The following is a 20,846-nucleotide window of genomic DNA, read 5'->3' as shown; positions in this document are numbered from 1 at the left end:
ATGACATCAGCATTTTTGGGGCCTGAAAAGGTTTTGAAAACGATACTGTTATCGTCTCCATATAAACAACAAAAACGTAAATGTGTGAAAACGGTGACATCATGTGTATTACGAAATCAGTATTCAGGCACTTTGTGTTTCTTTACAAAATGACATCGCCAACTACTGGCCTGGAATGGATAGCACAGCGTTTTTAGTCGTTTTGACAATGTTGTCGCCTGTATGCGAAAAAAGCAAAGCAAAAACTTTTCAGTTTTTAGTACATTGTTGTCATGTACCCTAAGAAATGAGAATTACTTAAATCTATAATATAATTACTAATACATTGGTACCCTAAGTATACTCCCAACAAAAGAAGATTATTTGTGAGTTCCCTTCATACACTGCATGAAGAAATTATGTGGTTATTAAATAAAATTATGATTAAATAATTTTTTTATTTTGCTTAGTTTACTGACTTTATTTATACTGTTTATAAATATACTGTTTTATTTATTTATACCGTTTACTGACTATTTATAATGTTGATTTGTTTTTTAAATGCATCATAATGTTAAGAAGACATAATCCAACTATTCCTTTATTATATGAAATGATCAGTAATAATAGCCGACATTGTTCAGCTATAGTCGGAATGTGAACATCAGACTCTACTGTTGAAATGGCATTTCTGAAATGTGTGTGAATTCATCCTATTGCCAGGCTGTGTATGTGAATAGCATGGTCACACACACTCCCACGCTCACACACATATCTGTCAAAAGAGAGGCCCATGTTTCCCAGCTCACCTCCGTGCTTTCTGGTGGCAGCTGTATTGAGACCGGGGTCCTTTAGTCTGCCAGTTTCAGCCACTGTCATTGTTCCCACCACGAGTAAATACTGGCCTCGTACAGCTGTTCAAATGCTGCCTGACTTCCTTATGTGTTTAGGAACAAGAGTCACCTCTCAGCGCACTAAAACAAGGACGCGGCCCTGGGAAAGGATCGCTGGCACCACAAAATCTCCCTCCACGCGCACACACATCCACACAGATTTAGTTTCTGCTGCCTATTTTTTAACGCTTAGCAAAAAGAGAAGGCGCATTATTCTAAATGCCACCTTCACAGTTAGGGGTGGTGATACATTAAAGTAATGCTATCACTCTTTTCCATTCTTTTGTCATCATCTCTGCACTGGCCTGTGGGTAATTAGATATCTCAGCAGCCCGAGAGGGTCTCGTCCCTCGCGGGGCAGATGATTTAAAACAGCACGTGGAGACGTGGGAAAGAGAGCGTGAACTTGAAGGGGCCGCCACTTTGTCACCGAGAGCAAATAAATGACTGGTAGTGCAAGTGAATGTTCCTTAATGAGGAGGAATTTTAAAAAGCCATTGCGGACCACACTGCGGGGACAATATGTTTTCTGCGCAGTGAGGCCGGTGAACTGGGCTACGGCGGGCTGAGATGCGATATGGCCCATTAATTATTGAATCCGCTGACGGCATGACAAATGGCCGTGTCCCTGCTCTCATCCCGTTGACTTACAGCAGACCGCCTCACCCAAACTCAGCATGACTATCCAAACTTCCCTTGCAGGGATTCTGGCACTTCTTAAATTCATTTATCTGTTCGTTGTGATGCTTCAGTTTGTTCATATATCATTCCTCTAATATAACATCCTGTCTGATTACTGCATTTGATGAGGAACACACATTGCGACCTTTACAGAATGCATGTTCTGAGCCCGTTCTCATCCTTTGGCGTCATACATGTGACGCTTTGTACATTTCGTTGAAATCTTACGCACATGGCATCCTTTAGCATCAATATGAGACGCAGAACCCAAGGCGTCATACAGGTGACGCTCGTCTAAATCCAACTCACATGGCATCGTTTAGCGTGAATATGAGACGCAGATCCCAAGGCATCATAACCGTACCCTACCCCAGACCTAAACCTACCCATAACAGTGCATGTTATATTGACGCTAAAGGATGCCATGTGCGTAAGATTTCGACGAAATGTCATATGGCGTCACCTATATGACGCCAAAGGATGAGAATGCGTTGATGTTCTATAGTACGAAATATGAATATGTGTATTATGAATGAAATCTGGACATTCATGGGATAGTAGTGTCCATTAGATGGGCACGTCAAAATCTTGCCTTAGGTAGTAGATCATCAGGATGCTTTTCACCTACTGCTTTATGAATACTGTAATGTAAAACATACTACTATTATCACATACTGTTTTTCACCAAGAGAAGAAGGCATGTTCAGACTATTAGTGTGTCTACACATTTTAGCTTTTCTAGTAACAAGCAACTTTTTCCATTGAATAGCGGTGCAGCTAAAGGCCTGTTCACACCAAGACTATATACTAAAGATAACTATATTAGCATCCACACCAACACATGATATTGTTCTATTTATTCTAAGTGCACTGCTGTCTCTTTAAATGCTCAAGCTCATTAAAGCTGGATGGATTCTAATTGGATGTCAATGTTTTTATGGTTCATCAGCTGGGAAAAAGATCTTTCTGAAAGTGTCTTTCTCTGTCGTTATCGTTATAATTGTTAGGGATGCACCGATACCACTTTTTAAGGGTCGAGTATGAGTACCGATATTTTTTTCCTGGTACTCGCCGATACCGATGCCTGTTGTACTGGGGGGCGGTTCTCGTTTTATGTGGCAATTTTCTAAGAACAACACAATGAGACTAATGAACATATCAGCATCCTTATTTTCAACAACTTAAATAAACTTAAAAAAATAAATCATTCTTATTGTGCTTATCACAAATTTTCAAAGCCCAAATTTCACTGTGTCCAATAACCTCCAAAGGGCAAAACCAAGGACATAATGAATGTAATTTTTACCTGCCTGTCACAAAGTTGTCAAAGTGCTCAAGAAATCACAGACAACAAGACAATCAAATTTGTCATAAAGTGCCAAAGAAATCACAGAACAAATGTTTAACATAACACTGAGTAACAATGTAATCGCAGCCGAAAGTGTAAAGTGAAATATTAGAGTGTACTATTAAATCTAGCAACACTATAACTGCAGGAAGGGTGTTCATAAGAATTAAGAAATATAAGCTAAGGATATACGTGAGGTATGGGTCTTTGGTATCGGGGTATTTTTACGAGTACGAGTACAAGTACATGAGCTTGGTATCGGGCCCGATACCGATACTGGTATCGGTATCGGTGCATCCCTAATAATTGTGGTGTGAACTCGGCTATTCTTTTACATTCAGAACGATTTTAAGACTTATATCATATCTTTATCATGATAGTTATCGTTATCGTCCTTGGTGTGAACAGGTCTTGAGTCATTTACATGTGTGCAGTTTATGATGCTGTGTTTCAGCATCTAGAATGGGTAATGTACCAGTGTATTAATTTCATTAAATTGCAGCGCAATATTCACAATACTGATTTTATTTCAATATATTGTGCAGCCCTAATTTGAACTTCTTTAACTTTGCGTAGCTTAGCAAGCAACAGTTTCAAAGTAGCTTATTAACTTTCTTTAAATATTGAACCTGAATGACATAAACAGTCATTGCTTAACATTTGCTTGCACGTTTGTCCGACGCATCCATTTAGAGGGAACTTTAGCTGAGCAAGGGGTGTGAGAATGCCAATCTGTGAGGCTTTCTATAGCAGCAAACAGGGGCTGTGTGAAGAAAAGCGTCAGTGTGCAGCATGTCAGCTGGACTGAACACGGCCGGTGACGTTTCTGTGGTCAGCCGCTGCTTTGGGCAGAAGGACTGAGTGCATTGTGGGAAGACTGAGGGGGCGAAGAACACCTGCCCATTTCCAAATGAGCCATTCAGCCTTTGGGCCAAAGCGATGTTATGAGTTGTTTTTCTTTTATTTCTACCACCAATGTAACTGTCAAAATATTTACTACAGCCTTCCAGAAATAGACTTTTGGTTTAGTCAGCCTTCCAGGTATTTAAATGGGATGTTTATGACATATTTGTCCTTGGCAGAAATGCTAACTAATGACAGACTTGAATTTACCATTTTCCCCCCATATGTGGTTCTTGGTATATATATATTAAATATTTTTTATATTCAAAGTTGGGAACAGTTTTTGAAAGAAATGAATTCTATTTAAACAGCAAGGATGCATTACATTTTGAATTGTTCCCAGGAAGGAAATGTGCACTTTTGGAAGTATTGATCCTGAGCCATAGGCACTTTAGATGGCTGAGGAGCCAGGATCTGTGGGTTATTAACTGCGTTCGCGATTGTGCTATAACCAGCCAATTGTCGAGGTAGTTCAACACCCGCATCCCCCGTTGTCTCAGGGGGGCGAGAGCTGTATCCATGCACTTCGTAAATGTAAGGGGTGCTAAGGATAGACGCAACGGTAGGATCGTGTACTGATAAGTCTGCCTCCGAAAGCAAATCTCAAGAAAGACATGTGAAGGGGCATTATCTGAATGTGAAAATAAGCATCTTTCAGATCTACTGAGAAAAAACAATCCCCGGGCAAATTTGCGCGAGGATTTGTTTGGTCGGCAGCATCCTGAACGGGCGTGTCATAATTACTTTGTTCAGGTGTCTGAGATCTAGGATGGGCCTGAGGCCGCCATCTTTTTTTGGAATGAGAAAGTAGCGGCTGTAGAAGCCCGACTCACTCTGTGGCAACGGGAATGGCTCTACAGCCCCTTTTGCCATCAGTTTTGACACTTCGGTGCGATGGACGTGAGTCACGTCACTTTTCACTGTTGTCTCGACCACTGTTCGAAAACGCGGGGATCTGTGAGCGAACTGTAGTGAGTAGCCCCGTTTTATTATATTCAAAACCCATTTTGATATACCGGGGATGGCCTCCCAGGCCTTTGCTGAATAATTAGAGGTTGAATGATGTCTGTGGATGGGCCACTGTGTGACAGGGACCCAGCAGCCCAGCTGCTTTGTGCTTGTGACACTTTGGGAACAGTGATTATGTGCAGGGGTGTGTTCTTCGTAGTGGGCACATGACCTACATTTATTACACTTCCAGCATGAGCTGGAGGGAGAGCAGACAGACAAGTGCTCTTTTTATTTTATTTGGGTTGCGTTTGTTTGTAGATGTGCATGTTTTAAAACAGACTCTTCTATTAAGCCACCTGAAAAGATGGACTGGGATACGTGTAAAAGCTTTCTTTGAGGTTAGTCCAGCCGCAGCGGGACTCAAACACTCTCTTTTCCTCCCTGCCGTTGTGGCTAGGAAGGCTTCCGAGGCTCGGGGTCCAACACAATCCTGGGTCGGGGTCCCCGTCGCTCCAGGAACTGCTGACGTTTCGCTGAACGAGAGCATTGACGTACCTCAGTCGCTGGACGAGGCTGTGAGACCGGTGGCGTTGGCTTTAAAGGCTGACAGGGCGGAACCATTTTGTGGCGGCCAGAAGGAGAGCTGGAGCATTTAGGGAGGAAGTGACGCATGGCCTGTGTTCGAGTACTGTCAAGTTCGCCATGCTTCTGCCAATCGCCTGTGTTGCTGAGCCTTGGTAGCTCGCAGAGCTAGGTCAGTAGCGCTGCACAGGTCTTTAAAGGCCTCGGGTTCCGGTCCAGACTCGTCCATTGAGTGGAGCAGTTTAGCCTGAAGAACTTGAAGGACAGCCATGGTGTGAAGCGCCGAAGCAGCTTGGCCAGCGGAGGTGCTACGCGCAGGCTCCTCGGGCGAAGACCACTCGAGCCCGAGGTTTTCAACGGCCTTAGTCAGCACGCGGAGAAGCTCTGTATCGAGGCTGGATCTCACGTCACTCGTGCTAGCTTGCGTTGAGTGGGCATGGTCCGTCACAGAGCCCGTCCATTCCTCATGCTCAAATGAAGCGAGAGAAAAGCTGTCGTCCTCCTCGTCCGATGCCCCGAATGAGACGAGACCGGCCGCTCACTGAGAGGGGTGTTGCTCTGCCTGTGTGAACAGGACCGGCGAGGGGATTTCTCTGGAAGAGAGCGAGATACGCGGGGAAAAGGCTGACGTGTGCTCGCTCATAACCGTCCGCTCTGGCATCCTTTGTGCACGGCGCTTATTTTTGATCGGCTCAAGCAAAGGGAAAGGAGGGGGTGCAGGGTCTTCAGCGGCGAAACTGGCCAATCGACCCCACAGTGTAGAGAGCGCCATCTCATCGCACTCCAGCAGCCACCCTTGGAGAGTGCGGCTTCCACGTGGTCTTGTTCTGCTGAAGAGCTTTTCGTCGGCGGTGAAGAGGCTGGAGAAGTGGAGAGTTCGCCGAAGGAGATTAAATCTGGTTTTATGGCGGAGAATGGGACCTTATATAATATAAGCCATGCCCATTCTGGCGGGCCATGACGCGCTAGGGCGCGAACGCGACCTGATTGGTTCGCGCGCATGAGCCACCTCGCCATAGGTTCGTGCAGTTGCCGCAGCACAGCCAATGACCATTCTAGCCGCTCAGCTTAGTGTCTGCTGTGCAGCTGCACTGCGTTTAAAAAATTTGGCTTCAATATTCTCATGAAAAGGAGTTTTTCCCATGGCGTAAGCTTACGCAGTACGAGAGACCTCTCAAAAGGGAACGCGCCGCGCTGACAGACGTTGCAGAGACGTGTGTGTGTGTGTGCAAAGTGAAGTTACTAACAGCACTTCGCGTTTTCTGTTCTTAAACCAGTCTCCCTCAACGAAACTTAAAGGAAGCATATGTCTCAAAATCATTTTGCTAACAGTCAGAAAATATCATTTCGGATCACGATTCCCTCGGGGTAAAGTGGCGCTGACCTGCAGTTGTTAATGCAGGGATGGACAGCTGCTTCCTCAGTCGACTGGTGTTTGGATTTCATGTGATTTCTTATTGTGGTGGTGATATTATGATAACTCAGTTTCATTAATAATTTATTAAAATTAATTCCATGTTGTAATATAATTTTCATCTAAGTAATTCCAAACTTCGCGAGGCAGACGACGACAATGTGACCAAATACAATCCATTTGTTGAACACGCTCCACAGCGCCACCCAGTGCATTTAATTATAACTGCGGTGGAAAAAATAAGAATAAAGTAAAACAGTAAATTTCGAATAGTATTTTATTTTTCGAATAATAACTACAGATCGAATATTCGAAAATTCAAACATTCGTGCAGATCCCTAATGTGCACATAGGCTAATTGTTATTCTAAGGTAACAGTTTTTTTTGGTATAGTTATAGCTGTATGTTAATATTAATACAGTATTTTTCAGTTCATGAGATCAGACAGTGATAGTTTGTCCTTTTTGACCTGTTCTCTCAGCACCTGGGGAAATGAGTTTAACCGTCGTTTTGATTCCACCCATGCTAAGCCAAGTTGTCATCATCTTTTTATTAAAAAAATATCTCCTTTTAATGCCTCACTTTTCTAAAAGATCTGCGTTTGGGAATCATGACAGGTCAGTATGGATTTAATCGCTACTTTAAAAGCATCCTGTTGTTTCATCATAAATAAGCGGCCCCTGAGGTGTGCTACAATAAAGTACAGTTTAAATGCTTTCATTCCTCATGCGCTCTTCCACTCCACAGATTTTGAACTTAAATAATGGACCCTTTTTGTAAGTCAAACGGTAGGTTGTGAGTCAAAGGAGATGAATTCTAATAGCTCCTCTACCACACACACACACACACACACACACACACGCAAGAGCACTGTTCCCTCAACTCGTGCAAGGTACACTGAAGGCAGCGAGTGTGAAGGAGCCAGAGCTATGCTTCATTTTGAGGTAATGACAGTCCCTGTAGATCTATGCAAATGCCAGCTGCCGCATTGGCTGCTGTAAAAGATGGTAGCAATTAGGCCTTGCTCTTAAAACAAGGTGAGTCAGGACCTTTTAATGGTGCGCTGTTCCTCGGCTCCCAAACATGTGGCAGCTCATGTTCCTGTGCCAGAGAAAGCCAGCATACGAACATACGACTCAGGAGGTCTATGTGTGGGTTTAACACGATTTATGATGTGTGCTTTTACTGTTAAAATTTATGATTGTCATCAATATTATAGATTTGCAACATGTGGTGGGTTGCCTGAACTACGAGTTGAATAATTGGTTTTAAAAGGAATCCACTCAAAAAGACATACAGGTTTGGAACAACATGAGGGTGAATAAATTCTGACATTTTGGGAGAAGTATCCCTTTATTGAAACCCTGTATGTTTGGAATGGTTGTGGGTTCACCTGATTTTGAGGTTTTTTAAGCCGGGTACACACTGTGCGATTTATAATAGCAATGGCGATTGTTGCTTATCAGACAGTACGAACATGATCATCGCTGTAATCCATGTCACACTGTAAGATCTCAGTTGTCATTAATGTCAGACTGTACGACAGTCAAGACGCATTTAAAACGGACGCACGTAAGAAAACTTGTCCGGAGTTTTACATCGTCAGTCAATGACACGTACGTTCACAGTGAGCTGCATTACACGCGGGATGGAAATGGTGGCTAAAGAAAACGTTAATTTTGGTCACTGCTTGTCTTGAAAAACTAAGACAATTTGATGGTTGTCGTAGAAGTCGTCACACACCAGGACTGTGAGTCAAATCTTCTGACACTGCCAGAATTTCGTCTAAGTAAAATTAGGTGCAATTTTATCGCAACGGTCATTAATCGGCTGTCGATGAACATGTCAAACTAACGATCAAAGACTTCAGATTTTAGCCTAGAATCAGAGGATTCTTTTAGGATTTGCAAAATTTGTCTTAGACGGCCAAATCGTGGCCAACAGTGTGCACCCGGCTAGATATAATCTTGAGACATGCTTTGGACTATTTTTAACTTGACATATTGTTTTAAAAACCCAAAATGTATGGTGAGATTTTTAAAAAACTATGGATTTAAAGTAAAAATGTAAACTGTTTTACTGTGGAAACTTTCTAACAGCTAACTCTAATATATCTACCAGTTGTCTAACACTTAAAAATAGACAGAGATATATTTTTATGCATAGATAGATAGATAGATAGATAGATAGATAGATAGATAGATCACTAGTCGATTTGTCACCAATTGTGACTTAAAGAGATAGTTCACCCAAAAATGAAAATTCTGTCATCATTTACTTACTCTCAAGTTGTTTCAAACCGGTATGAGTTTCTTTGTTCTGTTAAACACAAAAGAAGGTATTTTGAAGAATGTTTGTTACCAGACAGTTTACAGTACCCCTTGACTTCCATAGTAGGAAAAAAATACTATGGAAGTCAATGGCTACTGTAAACTGTCTGGTTACCAACATTCCTCAAAATATCAACGGAACAAAGAAACTCATATAGATTTGGAACAACTTGAGGGTGAGTAAATGATGGCGAATTTTCATTTTTGGCTGAACTATTCTTTTAACGCATGTAGTGTATTATTTCCATTTATGCTATGGGGCTGTTGAATGCTTGACAAAAATATTCTAACGTGTGCAATTATTTTCAGGAAAACGCATGGCTAAAGTAGTTCCAGGTAGGTCTTAACCGCATTACATTTCCTTATCACTTCGACAAATGATTTCAGTTATTTCAAAGGTTTTTACAGCCTACCAAAACCCACAATGACACCGACCGAGCAAATAAATATAGTAAACATTAGGATAAAATGACCAATTATTTCCCACTTTTTGCCACAAAATTATGTTTTATTATGTATTATGCATTCATAAGTTGTTATTGAAAACGAGTACGGACACACACTTGTCAGCACTGCTCTGACAATATTATCAGTAAAATAGTTTAACAACTTAAAAGCTACAATGACGTTTCTCACAAGGGTGCAGATAAACATAGTTTCGCTATATACAAGAGCGTTATGACATAAGGACATAAACCTGACAAATGTCTTGAAATACATCATCTGAACAATGTTTTATTTTTCTAATAATTCAACAGCCCGTCGTCAATTATCCCTTACTTATAAACTTATAAAGTCCTTGGAGAAATATATAAACCTATCATATACCATATTATCTATATACAGAAGACACTACTCGTACTATTAAAACTAGATTTTTTTTGACATGTTGTTTTACTAAACCTTTCCTATTTTTCTCAACTTTACTATTTTTGGGTCCCTGGTGTTTGAGACCTTGATGGAAGTACAACAAATATCTGGTATTTAGACTAGAGTTTATTTTTCGTGGTCCTTGGGTCTTTGTCCTTGAGTGGTTTGCAGTGCAAATGCTCCTATAGGGCATGCTGTGCATATTCTCGAGACAAATTGAGGGTGAACATAGTTTCTCTTTGGCCCTGAGACCTGAAGCTTTGAGTGTGGAATACATTTGCAGATTATGTGAAAGAAATATAACTTACAGAATCAGGAACTGAACGGAATGAACAACAGCGTGAACATAATAGATTTTTGTGGCTTTTACAATATGATACAATACAATAAGGTGACAAAAAGAGTAATGCTTATAGTTTACAGGAACTAAATAAACTGCTATTAGTTTAGGTAATGTCTCTCATTTCCTCAGCCGTTCTTTTTTTTTCTTCAGGTTCTTGGACAGAAGATTCACTCTATGGTTGAAGCCAAATGGCTTTGTACACATTCTCTGGTCTGGTCCTGACCAGTCAGAAATTCCAAGCCAAAACTCTCATGTCTCTAAATGAACCATATGCTATAACATCGCCAATTCAAATACATTATTTGGTTTATTTGGAGTGTTTCCATCCAGGTAAAATAGAGCAGAAAGACACCTGTTTTGTACAGGGAGTACACCAGGTTTAAATGGGTTTTAGTAAAGATTATTTTATTTAGCTATTTGATCAGGTAGTGGCTCCACTTCTCATCAGCAGATGCCAATTCCTGAATGTTAGACCTCTAAAGCAAACAGCACCCGTCGTGAGTTCAGTGCATTGTGTCGAGCTCTGACGCAACAAATATTTGCATGTATTTGTTGTGCATCAAATGTACAGGTCATCGCTGCATTGCTGCTGGGGACATCATTCAAGATTTGAATTGGCAATGTCGGGATTATAGGAAAACTTCAGCGGGTTGGGGTAGAGCTGCTGCTTTGAGCTGGGGGATTTAATCATGAATACATTATAGACTTAAGACGTATGTATGAACATGTGTGATGCATATGTTATCGGCATTTTAAGAGAAAACATGCATAAAACTTAACTAATTTGTGGCCACATAGGTTTGTGATCTATAAATGTGCCTTGCCTTATGGTAACCGCAAAAAATGGGACGGGCTGTGAATGTATTTTCCATGTCTGAGACCACTAGTGAAAATGCACATATTTTACATTTCTGTAATTTAGTAAAAACAATTTTATATTATATTATATTATATTATATTATATCATATTATATTAATGTTGAATTAATGTATTATAACATTTATATTATTATTCTTATATTTATTTGCATTTTATTGTATTTCCTATAATTTTTTACAGATATTTATACTTATATGAAGCAAGAACACATTAAATTGATAAAAAATTGGAATATTGAAATAATGTTTCACATTTTCCACAAAAAGACTGTTTTCAACATTTATACAAATAAGGAATGTTTCTTGAGCAACAATCTCAGCATATTAGAATGATTTCTAATAATTTCTGAGGGATCATGTGACTTAAGACTGGATTAATTGCTGCTGAAAATTTGGAATATATTAAAATATATTACTTATTTATATCTTTATATATCAATGATATATATATATATATATATATATATATCATTCAAAATTTTGAGGTCTTAAGATTTAAAAAAAAATGTTTTTGAAAGAAGTCTCTTGTTCTCACCAAGGCTGCATTTATTTAATCAAATATACAAATCTTTTATTTAAAATAAAAGAAATTCCTGATTTTCACTGACACTGATCTTTCGACCCCACGAATGCCGTCTGTATTATAATAACATAAACTCTTTAGATGTTTAGTGCACTTAGGCCATGTCTGTCTGAGGGTGACCTTGCACATGTATGTGCGTGCATGTGCTTAAAATGGCTGCAGTGATAAACAAACACTCATCTTCAGTTCACGGCTGCTATCAAGCGCTACTCCCGCTCATGATGCACAAGCCAGGTCACAAAAGCCACGTCTGTTTCACCTCAGAATAAAAAATGAAAACGCCAACAACAAAAAGAATCCCAAGCACCTTGCCCTCTTAGCAGAGCGCACGCACGTGCCCAGTATAGATTAAGCCCCGAGCTGTCAAAGCTAATTGAAAGTAATAGAGCCTGCAGTCATTGGATTAGCGTGTCAGACATTGATATTGTCGGGCTGGAAACAGTTGGTCCAGAGATTGAATGATATTAATATTGGCATGGGCTGTTTCCAAATGCGGACTGTGAAAGGCTTTGGGCGTTTTGCTTTAGGATTTTCAAAGGTGTGAATCTTGTTTCATGATGTATCAGAATTTCCAGAGAGGAAATGCATAATGCAAAGAGGCCTTGGGGTGAGCGATGACCTAAAACTTTTTTATCTTTTTCTATACGGAGGATCAGAAAACGAGGGGTACTATACATTTATCTTCTGATAATATTAAAATTACTAGTTTAAGAGTAGTTTTTGAATATAAAAACATGATAATAGGGAATTTAAATTTTTTCCGTAGGCTGCATCATTAACATATCTTATGATGTTTTATTTTTTATGAATAGTTAAAGGGATATTGCTCCTAAAGTTATTATTCAGTCATCATTTTCTCACCATCATGTTTTGGCAAACCTGAATGACTGACTGGCTGATGTCATGTAACACAAAATGAATATCTTGGGGGAAACAATTCCCATATAGTGCGATTTAAAGAGGACTAAGCTGGTCAAACTCCAAAACTAAAAGTATCATGTTGTTCATACGACTCATACATCTATATTCCAAGTCTTCTGAAGTCCTTTGATAGCTTTTTGTGAAAAAAAAAAAATATATAGACTGCAATTTAAATAGTTATTTGCTTATCTTCACCTCCAGTAAGCTATTAATGTCTACTACCAAATCATTGAGTCAGGCACTTGAACTTGATTTGTGAACAAATAATTCAGAGCAATTTTGTGCACTGTATCAACCGATTCTTTAAAAAGACCTCAAATGAACAATTTGTTTACAAATCAGACATAGAATTATAGTGCAGGAGGCAGATTGACCACTTTTATGATACTTTATGTATTTATGTATGTAAATTAAATTTGATTAATTTAAATTTAGTTCAGTTACTCCTATAGTTTATTTATTTCCAGTTAGTAGTTTTTTTCAGCTTAACCTTGTTTAGTTTAAGTTTCTGATTTCAACTTTATTTAAATTAACAAAAATATTCTAATACTTTTAGTTTTAGTTAACAATAACCCTGAATTTTGTGTTCCACTGAAGAAAGGAAATCACGAAACACACAAGGGTGAGTAAATTATTTTATTTTGGGGGTGAACTATGCCTTTAAATATTCCAGAAATGTATTTGTATCAGCTAAAGTAGGCCTTTGCTTAATTAAAAGAACAGAAAGTATAACTAAAGCTCTAAATCTAAGTTTTGATGGTTATTGTTCAACCCTGTTTTGTTTTTTTGTTCATTTTGCATTTATTAGTTCAGTGTTGATGCATCCACTGCCCACGTATTCTGATTAGTCATCCATTCTTCCTGAATTCCTCAGACATATATTTTAACAAACAAACTAAAAAACTGCGAATGGTTCATTAATGTGCATCTGGACCCATGCTTTAAAGTTTTTTGCGTGCTGAATATGATCATCATCAGATATTCTTTTTAACGTCTCCGATTGACATTTCACAGTAGACCACCTCCTCTAAAGAAGAAACCGTCACAACCATCTGTTTCAAGTTTGATGGCCCTGTATCATAAATTGCTCTTTGAGGACAAGAGAGGAGAACAAGAAAGAAAATTTAAATTTGGCCTTATTACAGTAATAACGTGACAAATGATGTCCCATTTTCTTCAGGCGACTTTGCTTGAGGAAATATTCAAAGACGCCCATGGGAGCAGCCAGTCATCCATCACAGGCCAGCGTGGAGTCCAGCGCCGTGGCCCTGAGGACCAGCCTGCCCACAGCAGCAGAGCAGCTCATAACGACACAGAACACAAGCACCCCTGGGGAGGAGACCAAGCAGTCGCCTGCTACGAAAACAGAGCAGTGGAGGGGATCAAGGTTTGTTTTGTCCCCTGCGTTTTTCAGGCTATTATTTATTCTGCCTGGGCGGGTGAAATATCAGCGTCCTTGGCCGCTGGATCTCCTTCTCCCTTGCGCAATTGACAGATCTCATTATGAGATAAAAATGACAAAGATAGCTCATGATGCTTCAGAGGAATGTAAAACCATTAGCAGGTCATTGTCATAGTTATAATGTGTCCTTTTAAGCAGCTTAGTGAACTGGTGGTGAAGTGTGATATCGGGATTAACCTATGAGGGAGTTTTGCCGCGCGCCGTTCGCCAGGCGTTGATGAAATTGCGTATGAGCTCTCGGGGCTTCATGGAGAAATGGCAGAGTTCTGCAGGGCCGCCGAAAGAAATAGGCTGTTTGAGACGACTGCAGAAGGAGAAGGGGGTTAAAGTCTCATTTTCCTGCACTTTACGATTCAAATGCATTCTTTTTACCTGCGATGTGCAGGCTTTCATGGGGAGTTAAAAAAGTGTTGGGTAAATTGTCTTTGAAAGAAATGACAACAAATGTTTTGCCCCATCGGTGTCGTAAAGAAATTCAAATATTATGATGCCATTTACACTAATATTTTCATTATTACTTCTCTGCTGCAGCTGCCTAAAATTTACCTAGACAGGAGGTTAGTAAACAATTTCAAATGTTTTTGCCCAACGTCTGCTCTCGGAGAGTACGAGATAAAGGTTTCAAGCACGCATAGCGGATTCATCCGCACAATACAGTCAGTAATGTGGATTAATTATTGCTCAGTGTTTTTTTGGAGAGTCTGTTTTGCAGCAGTGAGCTATTACTGAGCCCTATCAATCATTCTATTAACTCTGGCTATGCCTTTGACATCACATTAGTGAATGTAACTCATTATCTGGAGGGAAATTAGAGTAGTGCGGATCCAGCCATGCGTTATGTCTCTCTGCCCCCGTAGCACACAACTCCGAGTTGTTTGATTGCCATGCCTGCTAGAACTGAAGTTGATTAAGTAATGACAGATACAGTATCTGCGGTTGCACTCCAAACTAATTCATCATTAGCGGCAGTATCACAGGTCGCTAATCTTACGCAGCTGAACGAAGCTCCCGGAAAGCTGTGACTTTTTCACACTTTTACACAAGTAGCATCCAAAATATCAAACTTCACAGATACGCGAGCCAAATCGCACAATAGCGAAATTAGCGAACGCCCAAGCATACTGTCGAGTTGTGAAGAAAATTGTGAACTTGTTCTGAGGAGAGATCCACGGTGGAGGCTCGGCTAAATCTGCCATTCAAGCTGCTACAGATACCAAGAATGGAGCCAGAGGATGTGACACGTATAGATGGACTTTCTGCTAATTGTTTATTGTCTTTAAATGGGTTTCTGGTGGGACGATTTAGCTCCTTCGTGTCATTAAAAGTTCTTTTGATTACATTTTCATGCAACCTTGACCTTCTGCGCTGCAATAACAATCAATACAGTAGCCATTAGCATCCACGTAATTGCGGCAGAAAAATGAGCTAACAGACTCCCAGTCTTTTCCACCATTTGTTTAGGAAGCAGATGGAGCGAACTAAAGAGCTTGTAGGAAAGATGGATTTGATGAATTAAAACCCAAGATGCAAATTTAGATTTCTGTAATTACACTAGCTGATCATTACGATTTTTCAGTGCAAACCTTCTGCCATCGTGTCTTTTGGCAGGGCCCATGTCCTTAAGAAACAATTACAAACACACATTCTCAACAAGAAAGGTGACACAAGTTTTAGATCTCTTTCTCCTTAAAGATGACCTTTAAAGTCACTGGAAGTGGAAATAAACCAAGATGGCTGTGGTAATTTTACCCGAGGGAGTCAGATAGCTTTGTGCTGATGAACATTAGCATTGACTTTGGACTACAGTTAGTTGTAGGCTGCACATCCTTTTCCCATTGTAGTTTGTTATTATAAATCATTTTGTTTGTACACAATGGCTCAGGGGCATGAATGTGTGCTAAATGAGACTGTATTTGAGAAATAAATGAGAAACGTATTGTTGATCCTAGGATTATGAAGGTCATTATAACAAGCTTTTAATTGCACAGAGAATCTTCACTTTGTTTTTTCAATATTATCAGTATGTGCAACAGAAACTGATTTGATTATGTTAATCAAGCCTTTTCTCATATGTGGTAATGGAGGTGCAGTTCAGAATCATTAGTGGGAAAAAAAAATCTATTTAGATTTTGCTGTAATGCAGTCTAAGAAAAGTGCACATTTTTAATGGTATTGATCAAGGTCTATTGAGCTCTGGGGTCTGCTCTAATTACGACCTCTTCTTCACAGTTTCTTGCGTAATGATGCCCACAAAGCAATTATTGCCTGTTCCATTTATCTGATTCGAATGATACCTAGACATTGGAAAAATGAACCACTGTGGCTTGAATGTGTTTCAGTGAAAACACATGTCCATTAGATCCTGCATAATGTTCACAGCTCCCTTGTTCAGATCCACCATCATGTTCCGTGTTCAATAAAAGTTAAGCTCAATTGACCGCATTTGTTTCCTAATGTTGATTACTATAGATATACAGGCCAGCGGTAGATTATTTCCTAAATAAATATAATCTATTCAGCAAAGATGCATTAAATTGATCGAAAGTGAAAGTAATACATTTTTACAAAAACACTTTCATTGTTACAAAAGTTTCTGTTTTCGGCTAATTTTTATGTTATTTTAATGTTCCGTGAAGTTCACTCATAATGTTAATAAAGTTTTTTTTGCACAATTCTGACCCTCACTTCACGGTTATGATTGGCTAACATCACCATATAGGAAACAGTATCAACGCCTACTCGCTATTGAGCAAAGTGTTTTGAAAACATCCAGATGAAATCATCATTTACAGACAAAGCATTATAAAATCATTTACTCACGGTTTGTGATGGAGCTATAGTTGGCTGCTTCACCTTTCAACAAAAGTTTCTATGCAAACTGTCCATTACACTGTGCCTCATTTACAAAACAAAATGTTTCGAACAAACGTATGATTCTCAGACACGATACGGGATGGGATTAAAATAAACCATTTACCATCTCCGATGCTGCGATCCTTCTGAAGTCTGTACAGAGATGCAAAAGAGCAAACGTCAATGCAAACATTCTTTCACTTTTCCAGTTGTCCTGTTGTCGACAGACTCAAGTGCGTGGAGAATATCAAATACTGAATGTGTATCTGTATACTGTATCCAGTATAGACTGCGTCAGTGATTATAATGGGTTTTATTTGCTTTTTACTTGACACTCACATTCAGTGTAGACTAATGTCAGCGTTTAAGCGGCTGAATTCCAGTAACTGGGGCCTATAGTGCGAAGATGTTAACTATTTGTCGATGTCTTGTTCTGGAGGCAGTCATATGCAAATGTATTTGCCCGTGTGATGTCAGAGATCCTAAAATATAAAAACGAGCCATTTTTGGAGCTTGATTAAATAAATGCTTTGTTTTAAACTATGAAACTTGCAGGATGTTTTAATGTTGCAAATATCTTATATGTCATGACCCATTTAAATAAATTTTGTTCTTTTGAACTTTTTGAACCCTATTTATCAAAGAATCCTGAAAACAAATTATGTTTTCCACAGTTTTTTTTTATTTTATTTGTTTTGAATTAAGTTAATAAATCCTGACAATACTTCTGATTAAGTTTAAAGGGATAGTTTACCCAAAAATGAAAACGTTGTCATCACCCTCAAGTTGTTTCAAAACTTGGGTCAAATGGGTGCCGTCAACTGTTTGGTTACCAACATTCTTTAAATCATCTTATTTTGTGCTCAACAGAAGAAAGACACTTATACAGGTTTGAAACAACTTGAGGATGAGTACATGATGACAAATTTTTCATTTTGGGTGAACTATCCTTTTCACATGTTAGGTTTGTTCAGTCGTTGCTTGAGTCAGTGGTGTGTGCTCACAAAATTGAGTGCTTAAGGATTTATTCCATCGTACAAATCTGCAACAGCTGGAGTGGCACACAATGCATGTAAACTTTGTGTATATAATTTGGTGACAAATCAAGCTTAATCATGCCGCCGCTTGGCTGAGAAAAGGCGAGGAGAGGAGAGAAGCATCTGGATTCTGAACAGGGAACACAAATGGGCAGGAATCTCAGCTCTGCTGACGAACATTAACTGACAGGGTGCGGGCGGCGACAAATGCTGCGAATTAAGTAAGGTGAATGACGCCGCATCATATGGACAAGGCTGACTGAGCTCCCAAAAGTCCCTTTGCAGACTGAACTCTCAAAAGTTTGCTTTTCAATTAATGATTCTTAAAGACAAAATGGATCCAAGAGTCATCGCATGTTGACCGTTAAAACTGCCTGTTATGCTATTGTAAAGTCATCATGAAATCAAAATGTAACTACTTTATTAGTGCACATTACTAATCTTGTGGTGACTATTAATCCGTGCAAGTTAATGCACGTTTTACAATCACAAAAAGCTATATTATTTACTGCTGTAAAGGTAATATTAGAAAAAGCATAATAGAGCACTTTAAAGCATTTGAATAATACCAGAGAAGGCAAAATCAGGCAAAGATATGCATTTCATTATTTACTCACTGCTACGTCGTATGCAAGCTTTGGCGGATACAGCATAGCGGTCTGAAACAACATTAGGTTGAGTAAATAATGACAGAACTTTATTTTTTGGGGAGATAAACTTATCTCTTGAAACCTGTAGTCCACTTTCTTTCTTTTCTACTAAAACACAACATGGAGCTCAGCCTGGCACAAGGAAAATGTTCTGCTCAGAATTAATTATATGTTCCATGCAAGCACTTTTCGAGCAGTTGTGAAAATGCATAAGTGCACATGTTGCCATGGTCAGATTGTGCAGGTGTTTGTTGAATTGCAGTCTGTGGTCACTGCTGGTTTGAGAGCAGATCCAGGAGCTGTGTGCTGTAGAAAGCGCTCTGACTCACCAGGCCAGCTGGTCCGGTCCACGCTCACATCTGCACAAGCAGCTCAGAGGGAGGAGAGAGTCTTGTTTACTGAACAGCCGGGTTGCAATACACTTTGTGTAAAGGACAGTCACATTGACACTGTGAGTTCTTGCTTGTTTTGGCTGTGCCGGCAAATAACCTAAGAACACTGACGAATGTGTTACATATAATACCATGGTGCTCGATTTAAAACATATTAAACTATGCACAATACCGTGGCCCAAAAAAAATGTTGAATACTTTAGCCGCATTTTGAGAAAAGTAATATGGGCCGTTCACTACAAGAACGGTAACTATAAAGATACCGTAACTATAACGATAACTATTTACACGAACGGACGATAACTTTGTTTATTAGTGCATGCTGAAGTTATGCGTCTGCCACTTTAAATACTCAAGCTCTTTAAATTCGGGTGTATTGTGACTGGCTAATTGTTCCTGAGAGCTATAGGTTACACTTAGACTTATTGTAACACGGGACAACGTAAATAAACTAGGTTAGGTAAGTCACAATACCATTCACATTCAAATTATTAAAAGACTGCTCATTTGTAAAATATATATGATGGTATACAAAATAAAAAGGTGTTCCAGTATCTGCTGCTTAGTGAGATTGGCCTGCTGTGTTTAGAGAGCACTGATCAAGCTCAGAGTAAATGTTCCTATCAGAGATAAAAGAAAAAGAGGAGTAAGCAGTGTTGAAAATGTGCAGGTTTGCCCTCTTCTCTTTGTCTGTCTGTTTTCGAGATACATTCTAGTTCCTCCCCAGGAACACATGGCAAGGTATTTACTGAGCCATCTGCTCCAAACTGCCTCGCTAACACTATCTGCCGCATGGTTGCTAGGGAAATGAATGCCTTTTAAAACGGGTGAGTCAGTGGTATGACTTACCTGTCGAAGTTAAGATCCTTATTTTATTGTCATATGTTTTGGTGTGTCTTGGATAAGTCCATGGCATTGCACTGTGTGAAGCTACATTCGCTTTTTGAGATGGACAACACTGTGTGCAATTCATTTCAAAATCACGCATGTCAAGATTTTGACTATTTATGTTGCATTTCATCATACAAAAACAAGTGCACAGTTAATTTGATTATTCAGTTACACCATGCTAATGTTACAGGAATGTTTAATCCAGGAAGTCATCAGGGCTTGCTAATGGGGCAAAAAATGTGAGTTTAATGCAAATCAAAAAGTGCTTTGGGACACATCCATCTTTGAAAACACACGTTGACACGGTAGCAGACCCTCCTGCAAAGTGTACATAATAATTTTGTACTGTGCCAAAAGAACCCTTAATTGATTTCATGTTAAGTAAAAAGATACTACATGTTGCAAACCATACAGACAAGCTGGCTTTAATGCCAAAGACCCCAAATATGATTATCCCTTAGTGAACAATACCTGTCATATATGATAAAGGCAGCTGTATATTTTAAGACTCATTTATGCTGTGTGGAAAATAATCTAATAATAATATAAAGACAATGAAATGTTTGAATACATTTGTGTAGTGCTTTTCTCAATAAATATTTTTTACAACTTTTTTGACTCCTTGCACCGCTTTGCAATCCCCGGGGCCCAGTTTGAAAACCCCTGTTCTAAGTGACAAGATGTCACCATTTAGATATAAGTCATACGCAAGCTATTAGCATTTGGTGTTATTTACCGTAATGCAAGTAATGAGCATTACACGGGCGAAAGACTTATCTGAAACCAACGAGACTACAATAAAAACATACTTATACTGAACTGTCATTTTAAATGCGTCATACAGAGGTGAAAAAAATACACCATCAAAACACTGTCTAAACTAT

At 39.3% G+C, this 20,846-nt stretch overlaps 1 protein-coding gene across 5 annotated transcripts in view; it reads left to right on the top strand.

Moving 5' to 3' along the window:
- LOC143747331 (uncharacterized) overlaps nt 1–20,846 on the top strand; it is a 111,408-nt gene that overhangs the window by 45,182 nt on the left and 45,380 nt on the right. For 2 of the 5 annotated variants that reach the window (XM_077240063.1, XM_077240065.1), the window contains exons 1-2: nt 12,187–12,294; nt 13,858–14,064. In XM_077240063.1, coding sequence (XP_077096178.1) covers nt 12,232–12,294; nt 13,858–14,064 — 270 coding nt within the window. In that variant the 5' untranslated portion in view covers nt 12,187–12,231. Of the gene's footprint in view, nt 1–12,186; nt 12,364–13,857; nt 14,065–20,846 lie in introns of those variants that run through there. The other 3 variants (XM_077240066.1, XM_077240067.1, XM_077240064.1) reach the window with 2 other exon arrangements.

The sequence above is a fragment of the Siphateles boraxobius genome, unplaced genomic scaffold (assembly GCF_051911475.1).
Source record: "Siphateles boraxobius isolate OS27281-9 unplaced genomic scaffold, OSU_SipBor_1 22, whole genome shotgun sequence".
In the NCBI taxonomy this organism is placed as follows: domain Eukaryota; kingdom Metazoa; phylum Chordata; class Actinopteri; order Cypriniformes; family Leuciscidae; genus Siphateles; species Siphateles boraxobius.
The sequence above is the reverse complement of the archived record's forward strand: the minus strand, read 5'-3'. Positions and strand labels throughout refer to the sequence as shown.